Source organism: Lipophrys pholis, assembly GCF_963383615.2.
Source record: "Lipophrys pholis genome assembly, chromosome: 14".
Classification (NCBI taxonomy): Eukaryota; Metazoa; Chordata; class Actinopteri; order Blenniiformes; family Blenniidae; genus Lipophrys; species Lipophrys pholis.
Window position 1 is genome coordinate 23,301,829 of NC_137633.1, and position 17,198 is coordinate 23,319,026.

The 17,198-nt window shown below is 43.5% G+C and overlaps 1 protein-coding gene across 3 annotated transcripts in view; it reads left to right on the forward strand.

The window, feature by feature from the left end:
* The window catches only part of mboat2a (membrane bound O-acyltransferase domain containing 2a), a 56,736-nt gene that overhangs the window by 18,154 nt on the left and 21,384 nt on the right, over positions 1-17,198 (forward strand). The window contains exons 2-3 of one of the 3 annotated variants that reach the window (XM_080479707.1): positions 12,627-12,772; positions 16,194-16,271. In XM_080479707.1, coding sequence (XP_080335833.1) covers positions 12,627-12,772; positions 16,194-16,271 — 224 coding nt within the window. The remainder of the gene's footprint in view (positions 1-12,626; positions 12,773-16,193; positions 16,272-17,198) is intronic. The other 2 variants (XM_080479709.1, XM_080479708.1) reach the window with 2 other exon arrangements.

Consider the following 17,198-nt stretch of genomic DNA (forward strand, 5'->3'; position numbering starts at 1 on the left):
CACTTAAGAAAGGGATTTTTTATTTATTTATTTATTTGCACCAAAACCACTTCGGCTAAAACTGAGGGGACTGAGCACACTGTGTAAAGCCGCACGCTCCAGCTCGCTGCATCGAGTCAAACAGTCATACTTTAATCATGTTACATCGCTGGTATTTGAACCCCGAAACTCTTCAGCATGTACAGAGGAGTCAAAAGTATTCACATTCAATTACTCAAGTAGAAGTACAGATACTGGGGTTTAAAAACTGTTTTGTAGAAGTTGAAGCGTCAACTCAAGTAGAAGTGTAAAAGTACTGGCTTCAAAACTACTTCAAGTATAATCACAGGTATTTCACAAAAAATGTTGCATTTTAAATCTTGATTGACAGGCCTATTTGACACCTGAAGACCACTAAACAAAAGTCATGATCATAAATAATGTGTTCTTTAGTAAAACAAGCCTCAAAGCACACAAAGACCAATCAAGCCATTATCACGGTAATCAACAGCATCGATGTGTTTTTATTGAGTATCATGTAATCCTAACCCTACCATGTGCCGCCTCTGAATTAATTGTGTAACGTCTCAAACGCACATGCAACACGATCCGTTGCAGTCAAATCTGCGACACACCTTCTTTAGCTTAAAGCAGATCTTCTGGAAATACGTGTTTACTCAAAGCTCGAACAAAAGACACCTCACATCACAAACTGTACAAACAACCAATGGTGCAAAGTCACGAGTATCTGTACTCATGTTTGTACTGTTACTTTTTACTATTTAGTGCATCGAAGGCATCGCTCAAAACCGTCCGCTCGGCGTTTTAACTTTTCGACTGCGCAGCCTATCTGTTTTCAGAACTACATTTCTCTGAACTGTGAAAGTTTGTCTCCGAGCCGCGATGTTGGTCTGGTTTTAACTACCGGAGCTGACGGCTGTCTGCGCAGACGGGGGGGCGGAGTCACAAGGGCGTATCTGAGCCGTTGCACGGTGCGCCCCTGTTGATTTTGCCTCCTGGGCAGCTGCCCACTTCGCCCATAGCAAAATCCGTCACTGTATAAAGGAATATAAAAACACAATATGAAAACTAGACAAATTACATTTACGTAAAATGAGTGCAGGACTGAATGACTTTAAGATAATGTTTAAATAGTTTTTTTAAAAACGATGTAAGTCGGGTATTCTCTTAGATCTGTCGGAAGAGATAAAAGATGTATTTTTTTTCAGAAATGGAATTAAATAGACTTTAAATAAAAATAATAGAATAATTAACCGATTATAATTAGAATTATTAACCTTAACGTTCACTTGGAGCAAAGTGACACAAATACTTGAATTTCCCTGGTAATCTTTAAATTCTTTGTTCATATTTTGGACTCCTCGAGCCCCTCTGCTATACTGGACATAACTCTAAACACACTGAGATGATGAAGAAATGTTTTGCGTTGGAATGGAAAAGTAAAGCATGATTGAATGGGCTTTTACAATAATACTACAAGTGGAAATACTGTGTATTTGTGCACACTGTTCTGGACATAGAGAGATGTAAGTTTTCAATTTTTCATGAGAATAACCCACTGTAAAATGTAACTGCAGTCTGGTTCTGCACCGTGTTGTTTCCTGGATACGTGTTGTAGATATTACAAGTCATTTAACATTAATTTAAGTTGCGATTCCCACTGTGGGACAGTTGTGCTGATTTTTTAGCATGTTAGCTGAAAGCAGCGCTGTGCCAAAAGGGAAGCCTCCGGTGTGGCTGTCAGCTTCGGCTTTTGTTTTTATGGAACAGGAAGGAGAGGAAAAAAAAGCTTTGCCTGGGGTGAAAAAATGACTTCCATCTGCTGGTGTTTCTCCTTTCTTTGCTGCTCCCTGGCTGCAGCTCTTCCTCGACACGACCTCCAGCTGATGAGGAGGTTTCATACATGAGCAGAGGGAGACAGGTCTGTGAAGCTCCTCTTTGTGTTTCTGTCCGGACACCGACTTCGTTTTGGAAAATTGAGGAACTAGTGGTGTGAGAATGACTTGGCAGGAAGCCGGAGTCCTGACGGTGTAAATGCTTCTCTGCTTCACACGTACACAGACGTGCGCTCTGTATTCCACTCAATAATGAGCGTCAGGAAGCCGTCTTATCTCCGTCTCCCACTGCATGCACAACCACTTCCTGTTTTGGGGCTTCTTAAAGCTGCACTGAGCTCCGTGCCACAGCTCCACCAGCAGCTCATTGCCACCTCAGCTCGGCTCGTCATTGTGTACGACTGATGTGATGTCTGGCAATTTATTGACTATTGAGGCGAGGTGAGAGCACAGTCGACATCAATGATGCAGCAAAAAAGTTCAAACTGTCTTGCAAGCATTGAGTTTGACACGGCAACTCATCATGGGTCATATATTTTGTATTTACATAGATTACTGTACAGCAGCCATATACAAACATGGCTGCCATTCCTGATACAGATATTGTGCATTTTGCTCTCTGGGCTGGTTTGTGTCATTATATCCACATTGAATCTTACGATTGCAACTTCCCACTCAAACTTCTTAAGTAGAAAAACTAATTCATTTCTATCCAGCTCTGTATTATTTACACAAGGTTTGTTAAAAATTAAGCCCACGGGGCAAAGGTGGCCCACCTTTGTTTCCAACCAGGTCTATGGGAAGATTCTACAAAGTGTAAAAATGGCAAAGAAAACTTAAACTACACCGTTTTAGTCTGAGAAGTCTCAGCTCTGGTTGCTCACTATGTAACTTTAGTACACTGTGTGGTGAATTAAAAATCAAAACATACTGCAGACTTCGTGAGTAGAGCCAGACTTTATTCAACATTAACTTGAAGAGAAATACATATTTCTGTAGGAAAATGGAAGCACCGTTAGAAATTCAATTCACTTCTTCATAAATCTCAGCCTTTCATTTTTTTTGTAAAAAGATATTGTGTTAAATGTCCACGTAGATGGATTTGTTAATATGCTGATTTATAGATTATTATGCTGTTCTTTTATTGTTGGGTCCCACTTGAGATCACCTTGGGCTTTATAGCCCCGTTTCCACCTGACAAAAAGTGCAGGGATGGAGTGGTATGGTCCGGTACGGTTCGGGTTTCCACCGCAAGAACTGTGGATGGTACCGAAATAAGCGCTCCAAAGGATGACGTTTTTCCGTCGCCCTTCTGTCGGGGTACTCGGGACAACTGAACCGGTCCGACTTTGAGGGGCCGTCTGCTGATTGGTCAGTGATTTTACTACACAACCTCAATATTTTAAAATGTCGGCTGTATGAATCCTCTGTTGGTAACATATTCAGCTTTGCACTGGTTGTTCTTTTTTTTTTTGCGACGCAACTTTCATGCTGGTCCTGAAAGAGCAGAGGCGAGGCAGGGACGGAAACCTACGACCGTCACCGAACCGGGATCGTCGTCGCGTCACGTCTCGTCTCTGACCGGTGCTCCATTGCGTGGGCCATGGCGTGTTTGCACACACTGGGCGGCTCTGGAGCTCCGCCTCCCCGACGCCAGAGTTCTGTAACCTGCCGGTGTGTGCGGACACTGAGCTACGGTTCTCACTAGTGCACTTCGGCGGGGCGACGTCACCGGGGGCCGACCGTGGTTCGCTCTCTCTGAGCCGACACGGAAGTTGCAGCTGCTGCTCTGTGGCTACAAAAAAAAAAAAAAAAAGTTAACAAAACAACTATTGCAAAGCGGAGGATGTAAACAACAACAACAACAGAGGATTCATAAGGTCCAGGTCAGCCGCCCCCGGCTGAGACGACTGTTGCAACGCCACATATCTGTGGAGCTCTAAACCCCGCCTACATTTTAACCGTACTATCTGCAGAGGAAAGGTGGACCAGATTTAGCTCTGGGTACGCTTTGCTGTATTGCTCCATACCGCTCCGTTCCGTCCCTGCACCTTTTGTGCGGTGGAAACATGGCTTAAGTGGCCCTGAACAGAAGTGAACCTTTTGAAGAGCTTCAGAGGATTTTGTGATGATTTAAATATGACAGGAAGCTGTCGAGGTAGCTGGAGGGTGAACATGGCGCCAGCGGGGATCGTTGAACCAGGTGAGAAGAGAGAAAAGAAAGAAATGGTTGCTCCTCTGCCAAGTCAACTTAAATGTAGTTTGTCAGCAGCTCCAGTAGCAGGATCCCAAAGTCCCAACTGCACAATCCAAGTTTTTGTAGCTTTTATTTACTAGTAATGACACATTATCAGCGTCAGTCACACTTGGCTGCTGCTCCAGTCCAGATCCGCTGTGTTTTCCCTCCTGAGTTTGTCCAAAGCCTCCTTTTTTCTGTGACTTTGTTTGAATATCGAATCGCTGCTGCACAGATATTCTGAAACAATGAGCGCAGCGTACCCCAGGGTGACTTCAGAGCCGATCAATAATGGAGGAGCACATCCATGTATTATGGATGGAGAGACTACGTCGCCTGGCACTGATGCAAAGTGTTTATTCAATAAACAAGTATCCTAACACTGGCGACACGGAGAGGAAACACATTGAGCCCCGTCTTCTTCACACACACACTCCTAAAGCCTGCTTGTGATTGGCCCATATGTCCCAGTGACGCCATGGCTCTGATTGTGGGTTCAACACTCGTCTGCGAACCCGGAGGAAGTGATGCTCTGGATCCATGTGATTCGTCTTTAATGTGAGGCGGGACGCCGCGCTGCCAGCTCGCTGCGTAAAATCACATCTGTGAGTGAAATGTAGCAGGTCGCCCGGCATGTGGTGTCTTTATATGAGTGTTTCCAAAAGCTTGTGTTTACTCTGACAGCTTATTTCACAACTGCTGGCATCCATCGAATTCACAGCATGTCACTGCTCTGATTATCCGAGCTGAAGATACTGTAAATAATTTGAATCATTCACGTCGTCGGGCGGCGTGATGGTGTAGTGGTTAGCATGAATATCCACGGTTCAAGCGCCGGCCTCATCAGACTTTCTGTGCTATAGTTATGGAAGTATAGAAGATAAGCGTCATCTGCTTTCTGTGGTGACTTTCTCCTTTCTTCACATTTAAGTCCATAAAAATCAGTGATGAGTAAATAGTTTTTCTTTACATTAAAATCTAACTTGATTGGAAAATATGGCACAATGTTTAAGACTGCCTAAATATATATTTATCAGACGCACTGTGATCCTTAAAAACTAGTCACAATAGGTGGTTCTCTTCAAAAACACTGTACATTGTTGGACTTCAATTTCTCTCCCTGATTGTAGGTGGCAATCATCTATTTAGCTCTTGGTAACCATTCACAAAAAAAAAATCTAAAAGAAATGACTTGGCTAAATATCCGTGTTTTTTTGGTCAGATTTTGACTTTAAACCTGATTCTATTAGATATTTAGGGTTTAAAATACTATTTTTATGTCTGAAAAGTGACATTTGTGCAAAAAAGTAATTAATCCTCCATAAAATCTGATCAGTAGCAACTATAAAATAATAAACCCTAATAATGTCCTATTTGTTTGTGCCAACAAAATAACAATGAGCCCCGAACTGTCTGTACTTCATACATATACATATATATATATATATATATACAGCAGAGGGCGCTAGAGGAAGGCCCCGAGGAGGCGTGTTTAATAGCAGTTTCACTATTTACTGATTAACAATAAAAGCGAATGACATAAAATTCCACCAATCAGCATCGTTTGATGTTTGTCGCTTGGGGCGACTTTTAAATGGCTCATCGGCAGACTTGCACAGTGATTGGCTAAAATCAGTTCTGGTTTGTTCTCCTGAGTTCCTACGAGATGGAGCGATGACGATAACAAGCAGTTATTAAATCTGTTACATCGCTTATAATTTACCCGTTTGAAAGGAGAAATTTGGCTCAAAAGCTGCAGGTCGGGTTCGACTTTCTCTTTCAAAATTTTGCAAACGTGTCCAGGTTTGTTAATCTTTATAAATGTTTAGATTTGCTCATATTTATTAATGACTGAAAATCTAAGAACTCAAAAAAGCCCTATTTTTGTTTTGCAAGTCTTTTTCAGCCACAGAAGGCTTTCAAAGATGGATTGTTGTATTGGGTGAGGTTGGCTTTAGTTTTTCTTAATCTCAGGCTGTCAGTTCAACTAAACCAGCCCCCAAACACATTCATATTCAAAACGGGACTAATTGGATATCTGCTTTTGTGTGTTCATAAAAGTGTCATCTTAAGTGCTCTTTGTTCACTAGCTGATTAAAAGTACATTAATTTTCACTACCCGGGGCCTCTTTCAGTGTAAAAAAGCAAGATTGGCAACACTTCAGTTGTAATGTAGTTTATAAAAGCACTGTTGTTAACACTCAGAATAATGACTGAATTTGAAGAATGACGAGTCCCACCTAAGAAATTCACCACGAGCCGCCATTGAATAGATAAAAATGTTCAAACACAGTTCGACTTCCCACCGTCCTGAAAGTAAAGCATAGTGCAAAATTTGTTGACATAGTTTGTACTGAGTCACTAGCATCTTGCTGTTTAGATCCGTCTGATCATCAGTTTTCTCCTTGTTTTCCAACAACAAAATTCCAAAATCTTGAAAATGTTTCTCTTCAGGCGAATGTTGTTGAGGGATCAGTCCCTTATCAGGACAAAGGAGTTCTGCCCGCAGCCTTCAGCTTGCTTTCACTTCTTCGCCCTCCTGCTATGTCTCTGATGCTACTGCCGCTCTTCTAGCAGTAAGTTAACTAAGTATCGCTAATCTCTCAGCATTATGAACTCTACTCTCTGTGAAACCCTGAGAGGAAAATATAGGACCTTTGACAGGTCAGACCGGCCTTTCTTGGCCTGAAGGTTGCATGTTTGACGCCCATTGTTCTGGCTTTTACTGTGATATATCTAGTAATTCTTCATATATTCAAGGATTCATAATTATCATACAATACGCCAAAACATAAATAAGTAAAGAATAAAATTTAATTTAATTGAATTGTGAATAGAAGTGGAAAAGTAATATAAAGTAGGAACAATGAAAATAATATACAGTATACAGTATTGACAAGAATAAACTGATAAATATGCCTGTGATGTCTGTGCAAAAGAAAGTGTCTCTAGTGGCAGGTCGGTTAATGAGGGCTGCAGAGCTACAGAGCACCACCAGGGGGTCTGCCCTTCCTAAAATCCTTGATCATCACCTTGGTCTTTTTCACGTTGATGCAGAGATTGTTTCCTCTGCACCAACTCTCCAGTTGTTCTACCTCCTCTCTGTATTTGGACTCATCGTTGTTGGTGATGCGTCCCTCCACTGTGTCGTCAGCAGACTTCTCTATGTGACAGCTCGGTGTTTGGCAGAGCAGCCATACGGTATCGGGGTGAACAGGAGGGAGCTCAGCACACTGCCCTGGGGGGAGCCAGTGCTGAGCGTGGTGGAGGTGCAGAAGAGTTCATGGATCCTGACATTCGGTGGCCTGTGGGTGAGCAAGTCCAGGACCCAGTGACAGAGGGAGGGGCTCAGTCTGAGTGCTGTGAGTTTCCTTACCAGGGTCTGAGTGATGAAGGGGCAAACAGAGATATGAGTTCCTGCACTCCAGGTGGGTGAGGGTCGTGTGGACCATTGACAATGTGGTATTGTCAGTGGAGTCGTTCTACCTGTAGATGTACTGGTGGCGGTCCACAGTGATGTCAATGGACTCTTTTATGTGACCATAACCAGCCTGCCCTTCGTGACCATCGGGGTGGGGGCTACCGGCCAATAGTCATTCAGGCCGACACTGTGGAGATCTTGGAGATGATGGTGGCAGCCTGGAGGCAGGTTGGAGCAGCTGCCTGTGAGACGGAGGTGTTGTAGATGTCTGTCAACACCTCAGACATAGTGAGCACAGTCCTTCAGTACCCACCAGGGAGGTTATCAGGGCCTGCAGCTTTGCAGAGTCCCACTGAGGGGTTGGTGGGGTGAGTCTGCTGCTGGGGCATGCTGGGGTCATCGAAGTGGGCTTGAAACCAGTAGAGTGTCGGGTAGAGAGGGTACTCTTGGGCGTTGTGCATCTCTGTTATGCTCTTGATGCCCTTCTACATGTTCCTGGTGGTCAATGGTGGCAAAATGACCCTTGATTTTCTGGGTCTGTGTGGCTTCGGCCCTCTTAATGCCTGTGATCAGCTCTCTCCTCGCCCCTCTGAGTCCTGATGCATTACCTTCCTCTGCATTCAACCAGGGTGTCTGTGTGGGTAGGTGGTGACTGTCTTGGTGGTGACGACGTCATCAGAATATCTGGAGATCAATCCAAGGACAGATGATGTGTAATCCTGAATATCCACCTCTCCCCCCCATGCTTGCTGAAGACTCACACAGGGACGGTCCTCTGGTTGGTTTTGTCCGCGTGAGCAGGATGCAGCAGGCAGGGACCAACAAGATGGAGGTGTGGTCAGGGAGGCCGAGGATGGGGGAGGGGGTTGGCTCTGTACACACCATGTATGTTCGTGTACACACAGTCCAGCATGTTGTTTCCACGTGTCGCTATGGTAACATGCTGGTAAAGCTGTCATAACGGTTAAAAAGAAGAAGTGGAGGGTAAATGTTTATCATGATTTCATCTCATGAAATTAGCTGGACCCTCATGTTGGCAGTGAAAACCATCAAGTTACAGGAAATAAATGTGTCATTTACCTCATTTTGGTCTGGTTTAGTCTAAAAAGAAAGTTAAATGATAAAATGTTTGCTCTTAAACAGAGTCCTTGAAACTAACTACTGTGGAGTTAATCAAAGTTTTTATTTTTTACAATCCCACATGCTATTCACATAGTTTATTGGAATACAGTGGCAGCTGCTGCTGTCTATGTGTGAAGATTGTTGGCGTTACATGAAGTTTGATGTGTGAAACGCTCAGTTTTCCGGTTGTAGGCCTGCACTTTGCTTCTCTGTGGCCTTGAACAATACGTCTCCTCTGTCACACCCTTCCACTCTCCCACATGAAATTCCTTCCTCACAAAGCAGCGTGTTGTGATAACTGGGGAGGGGCTGCTTTCACACTCCAGTCAGACTTCTACAAAGAGCCGCATTATAGCTCCCTCAGATTCAACTTTGTTTCTCAATCAACTGGTTTCAGCTGCAGCTCTAATACAGTCAGATTAAAAACAAAGATTTCCACAGCTCTGTAAATTCTGTTTTGGGCTTTGATAGATACTTGATTGCTGTTTTACTTGCTGGTTATTTTTGTCTCTGCAAGGAATGGACTGCTGTTTAGCAGATGGACCCGTCAATCAATCTGAGGGTCATCTTAAAAACCACCAAACCGGGCAGAAGCTCGATGAGCCAAGGAGTAACTGCTCCTCCATAGTGGCTGTTCAGCAAATTGGTGAGAACAGCTTAATGAATGGTACAATTGCAGAAATGGCTAATAAAATATGCAAAACTACCAAATGTTAAAAGGAAAAACTGCCAAAATTTATTATAAAAATGAAGATGGCTTAAGCTTAATTGTTTTGAGATAGCTAAAATAGTGTAACCGACAAGAAAAAGAAAAAAAACAAGATAAAAAGGTCAAAAAATTCAAAGGGGCTAAAACAGCAGATGAATAAACTTGTAAAAGCCACCTGAAAAAGTAAAACAGACAACAAAAACGTCATTATGAAAACATTAAACCTCTACAAATGGCTGAAACAGCTAAAAATCTGATAAAATATTCAGAATCGTAGTGAAGAACTCTCACGAATGCAACAACAGTTTAGTAAAACTGTTAATACAGCTTTGAGATTTGTTGTATTTATTTCAAAGATTGAACATGTTTGGTGGCTGCAGATGAATTTTATTCGCCGTAAACTTATGGGTTTTTCATTTTTTGAAGTTTGAATGACTAAAAGGAGCCAGGCGAGGCTCTTGATGTGATGTGATTTTAATTTTAGCTCTTCAGATTTGTAAAGTGATTGATGAACACTTTCCATCACTGAGTCTCCATATTGACAATAGTCCTGCTTTTTGTACGGAGAAACACATGGGCGCCGATTTATATTTTAGCCTATGGGTGCCCCTATAATATTTTTTAATGGACTATCCCCCAGTGGGTGCCAAACCTTTTCAGTGGGTGCTTCGGTGCTGGTGCGGGATCAGCGCCTACGGAGAAGCAGCCCATGTGGATATAATCTCATTTCCTTGGCACAACTGCCTTTGGTTGTTTGCCCGTGATCGATACAGATAGCTTTCAGATACCACAGAAATACTGCCTCTGGCTGAAAGGACAGTAAACAAATTGCCGACAGATGACTTGGCCCGTGTGTGCTTTCAGACTGCTGCATCAGGATGAGCTCACGGCCATTAGTTTTAGCTCCTCTGGCTGGATTATCTGGTAATTATTCTAATCTCAGTCCCAGTTGGGTTCCCTCGTGTAACAATAACCGGCTCCAACAATGGTAGAAGAAAAGAGGCCAACTACTCCTGAATCTTCACAATAGTTGCTGCTTCAAACATCTGATGTGAAAGACTGAGGATAGCGCTGCCCACTTCTCCACTCCGCCTCACATGCTGCACAGCACTCCTGTACTCAGCTATATCGGGCCCTCTCCCTTTCTCTCTCATTAATCATGCAGGATCCATAGATAATGGATGGTGTCTCCAGCCTTTCACTGCCGAGTCGCCAGACGGATCTGTTAACATGACCCACATACGCAGCAGGGCCCATGTGCTTTCAGACATGTGTCGCTTAATGTGACATCAAACAAACATAAAGGAGCCTCAGTGGAAATATCCATCATACCCTCGTCTAAAGCCTCTTCGCTTCCTGTCTGTGTCCGCTCGACCTCTCAGACCACTGAGGAAACAAAGCTGCCATCTTCTATGTGGCACTTTGCAAGGTGTGTGTGTGCGTGTGTGCGTGTGTGTGTGCGTGTGTGTGTGCGTGCGTGCGTGTGTGCGTGTGTGCGTGCGTGTGCGCGTGTGTGTGTGTGTGTGTGTGTGTGTGTGCGTGCGTGCGTGCGTGTGTGTGTGTGTGTGTGTGTGTGTGTGTGTGTGTGTGTGTGTGTGTGTGTGTGTGTGTGTGTGTGTGTGTGTGTGTGTGTGTGTGTGTGTGTGTGTGTGTGTGTGTGTGTGTGTGTGTGTGTGTGTGTGTGTGTGTGTGTGTGTGTGTGTGTGTGTGTGTGTGTGTGTGTGTGTGTGTGTGTGTGTGTGTGTGTGTGTGTGTGTGTGCGTCCTCCTGTAACTTTTACACTCATCACTGTGTTAATAAACTCTCATTTCACACTTTAGTGTGACAAATCTAACTTTCAAAGTAAAGAATTGGTTCAGTAGTTTAACAAACTACAAAATGTAACTGAAAGAGCTAACTTAGGTGATACTGCTAAATTGTTGTTTGGGCTAAAATGGAGAAAGCCACTAAAATGAGTATAGCAGCTAAAACCCGAATAGCTAAAATACATTAAATAGTTAAAGTTACAAAATTGACTATAAGTGCTAAATTAGCTGAAATAGCAAAAAATGCTATAATGGCTAAAATAAATTCACCAGTTAAAACGGCTAAAACAGCTAAAATGAGCAAAAGGTAGTTTATAAGCTGAGAGTGTAACAACTGTGTGTTTCAGACTGCAGACATTAACACACAGTAGGTGATTTAAACAGGAGAGAGTGACATGCTAACATCATGTCAGAAGGTGGATTTAATGAGCAACAGAGTAATCAGACTGAGCGCTAAGCTTCCTCTTGCTGCTCTCCACCGACCCATTTACACACATTATGAGATGAAACACTGTCCCAGCCTGAGCTGCCTGAGGATCCACTGCTACAGTGGATCGTTGTCCAGGGCTGGCAGTTCGATCCTACCATTAACCAAAACTATGAGTAAGTAGGAGCAAATATAAAGCAATGAAATGGCGTCTATGAATGAATTCTATTATCTATCATTTTACGACCAGCAGGGTTATCAAAAATAAATGGAATACAAAGCTGTTTTTTCTCATACAGTTGTCAAAAACCATCATATACAGTATCATCTGGTGTTCAACCCTTAACACACACACACACACACACACACACACACACACACACACACACACACACACACACACACACACACACACACACACACACACACACACACACACACACACACACACACACACACACAGCAGGAATCTCTCTGTGTAAACACTGAACTGGACAGTAACTATCGTATGTTCAACCTTTGGCTGCCTCTGATTGAATGTAATAAAAACATATCAACTCAGTTTGTGCACTAAATGCTTCAAATGTGGGTGAAGTTCATGTGTAAGAGTTTATATTTAGGTGAAGGTTCAGCTTTGTTTGTTCCCTTGAGGGAATATCTCTGTTTCCTGCTCACCACTGGTGGCAGATGTCGATCAGTTGGTCTGCGTTTTTTTTTTTTCTTTTTTATGACAAGGATTGTGTAAATAAACAGCTTTTCTCAAGTTGACCTATAAAGTGGAGGCTTTATATCAGCTTTGATTCCAAAAATACAATAATCTAAAGTGAGGCAATTGTCAGGAAGTCATCATAATGCATTTACTGCACAAACTTCTAGATAAAGTGATTTGTAAAAGGTTTACACCGCATATCTCTAGGCTGTACTTTCTCCATTGAGTTCTGTCGTTTAGTTTTGGGAAGGATAAAGAAAATATCCAGACTGCAGACTAACGGCTTAACTCCTACTGATGGATCCCACAGTTTGATTTGTTTCCAGACCGAGCTGAGCATGTTGTGTTTGTCCCTTGTGCAGGTGAACTTTGTGGCCGGTCAGCTGTTCGCCCTGCTGATGGCGGTATGGTTCAGGATCTACCTCCACCCCAGTAAGACCAGTCCCTTCATCAGACACGTGGTGGCCACGCTGCTCGGCTTCTACCTGGCTCTCTTCTGCTTCGGCTGGTGAGTCACGGCTGCTGTCGTCTCCTTCCTTCCTTCCTTCCTTCCTTCCTTCCTTCCTTCCTTCCTTCCTTCCTTCCTTCCTTCCTTCCTTCCTTCCTTCCTTCCTTCCTTCCTTCCCTCTCTCCCTCCCTCCCTCCCTCCCTCCCTGTTATGTGGCAGACATTGTTCTGTTACATGTTCTCGTCTGGCCCAATACCATGCCGTTGTGATCACATTTCTATATTGTGCCTCAGGGCGACTTCAGATGCTGCTGTTCCTCTTATGGGTCAGTTACTGGGAAATAAAATGTGAGAGAATGAAAAGAAATGCCAACTTTTTTTATTTTCCCACATCTTCCTGGATGTTTGCTCATAAAGTTCAACAGGAATATTCGACTTTACAGAGGAATAGTCATTTCTTTTTCTCTACATTTCTGACCTGACACATAATTTTTTTTCTCCCTCTCATTTCTGTTGCTTCACTGAAATTCGTTAAACATGACGAGCAAGGCGAGCCCCGAGATGTTTCCCTGGTGATTGACTTGTGAAACAACCACAAACCTCAACGGACATTTAGGATTGCACCGTTCTGCACATGCTAAGCTAACACGTAAAGATGCTGCGCAACTAAGGGTGAAGTCTTATTACCTCGTGGAAATTATATTTTAAAATTCTTTGTTTTTCATTCTAATGAGATCATGGAAGGTGAGTGATTCGGTGCTTGTAAAGTCCCGAATGACCTGAACATGGATCCAGTCATTTTTAGCTTGTTGGTGTATCTCCAGCACGACTCCGTTACGGCGTGTCGCAGCGTTAGGTCGTTCATCGAGCCAGTGATCATAACTCTTATTCACTGAGGTTTGGATTGGATTCTGGAGATTTTAATGTCTCTCAGTACCACCTCCTATTTGGAGGTAAATGTTTCTTCTGCTGCCATATCGGACATTATTTTAGCCAGAGGTCATTTGGAAAAAGTGTAACTTCATTGGAGTAAAATGAATTATGAAATATTCCCAAAAATGGACGTCACGTTTGGTTTGACATTGATGGATCGATCTCATGTGACGTGAACGAGAGAATGTTGGTTGATTGAAGAAATGAAAAGCCTTTTTTTTTTTTTGAGAGAGAGAGAGAGAGAGTGAAAGTGAAAGAACAAACTATACAACTTCTCAGTCTGATAAAGTCAGAGACGGAAACGTGGACGATCAGTTGGGGGGGGGGGACTCAGGCCTTCTGTCACTCTTCCTCCCTCTGCACAACCACTCTCTCCTTATCCTTGCCAAAGCAAATGGTCGATCAGATAGTAACTGATACCCCATTAGAAAGTTATTGCCCCGTAATAGACAACCCACTGTACGTCTGGCCCGGTGCCCCTCGGAGCTGCTGTGTGTGGCTCAGTGTGCACGAGGAGAGCAAACTTCAGTGAGAAACACGATCCCGCGTCGTACCCAGTTGGCAGCGAATGGAAATATTCCAAACACGAGTGTTACCCGGTCGCCCGGGAGCGAGACGGACGGAGCTGGTTTCAGCAGACAGCTCTTGTTGCAGCGAGCGGCCGACACTGAGCTGCTGCTGCTGCTGGATGATACGATTAGTCCTAGAGGGAGACGGCGCGAGCTCGATTCCTGGATCACAAACAGGATCGTCTTCCGGTCAGTGTCGTCAAACAGTGACTCGGCAAAGCAGGAACAGACGGATCGTGCTTTGCCTGGAACAGGTTTCACTCTGCATCTCTGCCTCGGACCAGCTAACCATCTAACCTGCCCAAGGTTAATGCCCAAGGTGTTGGACTCGTGTGGAGATGTAGTGTGAGCTCCGGGCTCAGGATGGAAAGAAGATGGATGGATGATCAGTGTCAGTCCTCAGTCAACTGGCTGCTGCAGTGACATTAAGAAACAAGCAGGCGTGTCTTTTAGAGAGAGGGCAGATCTTAAAATAACCCCATGTTCAGCAGCATCAGTGAAAACTCCTCTGAGGACCTGCAGCCAGGTGTGTGAATTCAAAACGTCTGCACGGACGCGTTCTCAGAAGTGAACGAGCGTCACAGAGTTGGTGTAGATTTGAACTTCCCCGGTCCATCACGTCGTTCCGCCTGTACGCTTGAATCACGTCATTAACGGCACGACGTGAGGAAAGTTAGGATGAGAATCACCTTTTCTCCTCTAATGAGGGTGTAATTCAGATCAGCAGCAAATACTTAACCTGGAGGTTTGAGCCAAGCACAATAAACACACGTCTTATCTGCCTGAAGATGTTGGAAAGGGTTTCTTTGTCGGTCTCTCACAGAGGGGAGCTTCTTCTAATGATCGGCTCCATTTGGACAGAGATACACTTTAGAGGAGAAAGCTAAGGCTACTTTTCACCGGCACAAATTGGTCTGATGACGTCCTTCCAGAAGTGAATTAAGTTTAAAATCTGTCTTCTTTTTGGACTGATTCTGTGTCGGTTCCTGTTTTTCTTGGTAAGCTCAGATCTTCCCTGGTGAATATTTCTCTCTATCAGGACAGGATACTGTTTCTGCTGCTGACTAGTGACGTTTAGCATCATTAGCTGAACTCATGATCCGATTGCAACAGGACACACACAGACACTCGACCTGCTTCACTCCAGCAGAGACCCCCCCCCCCCCCCCCCCCCCCCCCACACACACACACACACACACACACACACACACACAACCCTTCAAAGCACTGGGCTGCAGAGTGTGATGAACTCATGAATGAAGTGCAGCCGGCGGATGTTTGCAGTCTGATGATGGTGACGGTCACCACATACTGTGTCACATGTCACCACGGTGGTTTTCTGATGCAATCATTTCCTCTTTTTCATGAAAAAAACACATAATACCAAGAGTAAATCAAGTCTAATATGGGAAAGAATAAGGAAGAACATTCTAACACTCATGTCTCCGCAGACTGGATTTACCAGGCTTACTAGTAATGATAACTAACTGATACAGGTTTGATCTCAGAAGTAACAAAAAGTCACATTTATCTATTATTACAAAATCTAAACAAGTTAAAATGTTTTAATTGAATTAAATGACATTTTAACAAGATGTGTGCAAACTACCTTGAACTGTAAAAAATTCCTCTCCTGTATTTGTTTGTTGTATTTTGCCGCTCGACTCTGCTTTTTTTTTGGTAAATGTTAATTTACCTTGGGTTCAGTGAAAGCTTCTTGGAGCTGCTACGTAGGGGCTGTGGAATACCTCTGATCAAGACCATTTAACACCTGCAACACTGAACAGCCAGACATTGACTTTTGAAGTGATTTTGTCAAATGGGGCAGAAACTCACACTCATCTCACATTTTGTGACATTTCAACAGCCAGTGAGTCAAAATAAATCCAAGTCAGGCTCACTATGACTTGCAGTCATGAAAGTGTTGGCTGATGAAGGTGAGCAGAAGCGTCAGTGTGAGTTTCATGTGTTTCTCTGCAGGTATTCCCTCCACTTCCTGGTCCAGAGTGGACTGTCCTATGGTGTGATGGTCTTCGCTGGTCTGGAGCACATGCACAAGTAAGAACCTGCGGACATTTCACATGTCTTCATTCATTTTACAACAATTCAGAACTGTAACTTGGATAAAGTTGGTGTAGGAGATTGGATGGTATTCAAAAAGTCTCCAGCCTGAAGCCTGCAGGCTCCACAAGCAGAAGAGACTTTTTTGCCACTTTCCACTAAATGAGGTTCGTCTGGAGCCACGAAACAAAAACGTAACATTTAAAAGGAAGTTATCACAGACCATCAGGTTCTAAATATACCTTTATCATATAGTTCTTTCTTTTGTATCCAAAAACTGTAATATAGCTGCATTGATGGCAAGTTTCAATACTACATTTGGCAATTTGAGTTGACTTTTTCTTCCATGTCAGCATCTGTAACGATTTTGAACTGTTTGGACATTATTGGTATGAGTTTGACCGTAGTGGGACGGGCGGGAAATACCTGCACACACTTTGACACAGTTACGTTTCAGATTCTCACATGACAGGAAAGATCGACTGACATGTCATTTATTGCTCTCCTCTTGTGAGCCTTGTTGTTTGTTAGTGCAGTTTGGAGGCAGAAGAGTCCGGGTCACCATGACACCGAGTCTGATTCAGCCTGCGGGCTCCCATCTGTGAACACACACACACACACACACACACACACACACACACACACACACACACACACACACACACACACACACACACACACACACACACACACACACACACACACACACACACACACACACACACACACACACACACACACACACACACACACACACACGGATGTTTGTTTTTGCCTGAACTCAAGGTTGAGTACAGATGTGACTCCAAATAGATCTGGACATTATTCAAAACAAAACAAAAAAAAGTTTTGAAGAAAGGAAATCAAAAAGCCTTGGAGACGACAAGCGATTCTCCACGCCAGTCGTATTTTGAAATTAAAATC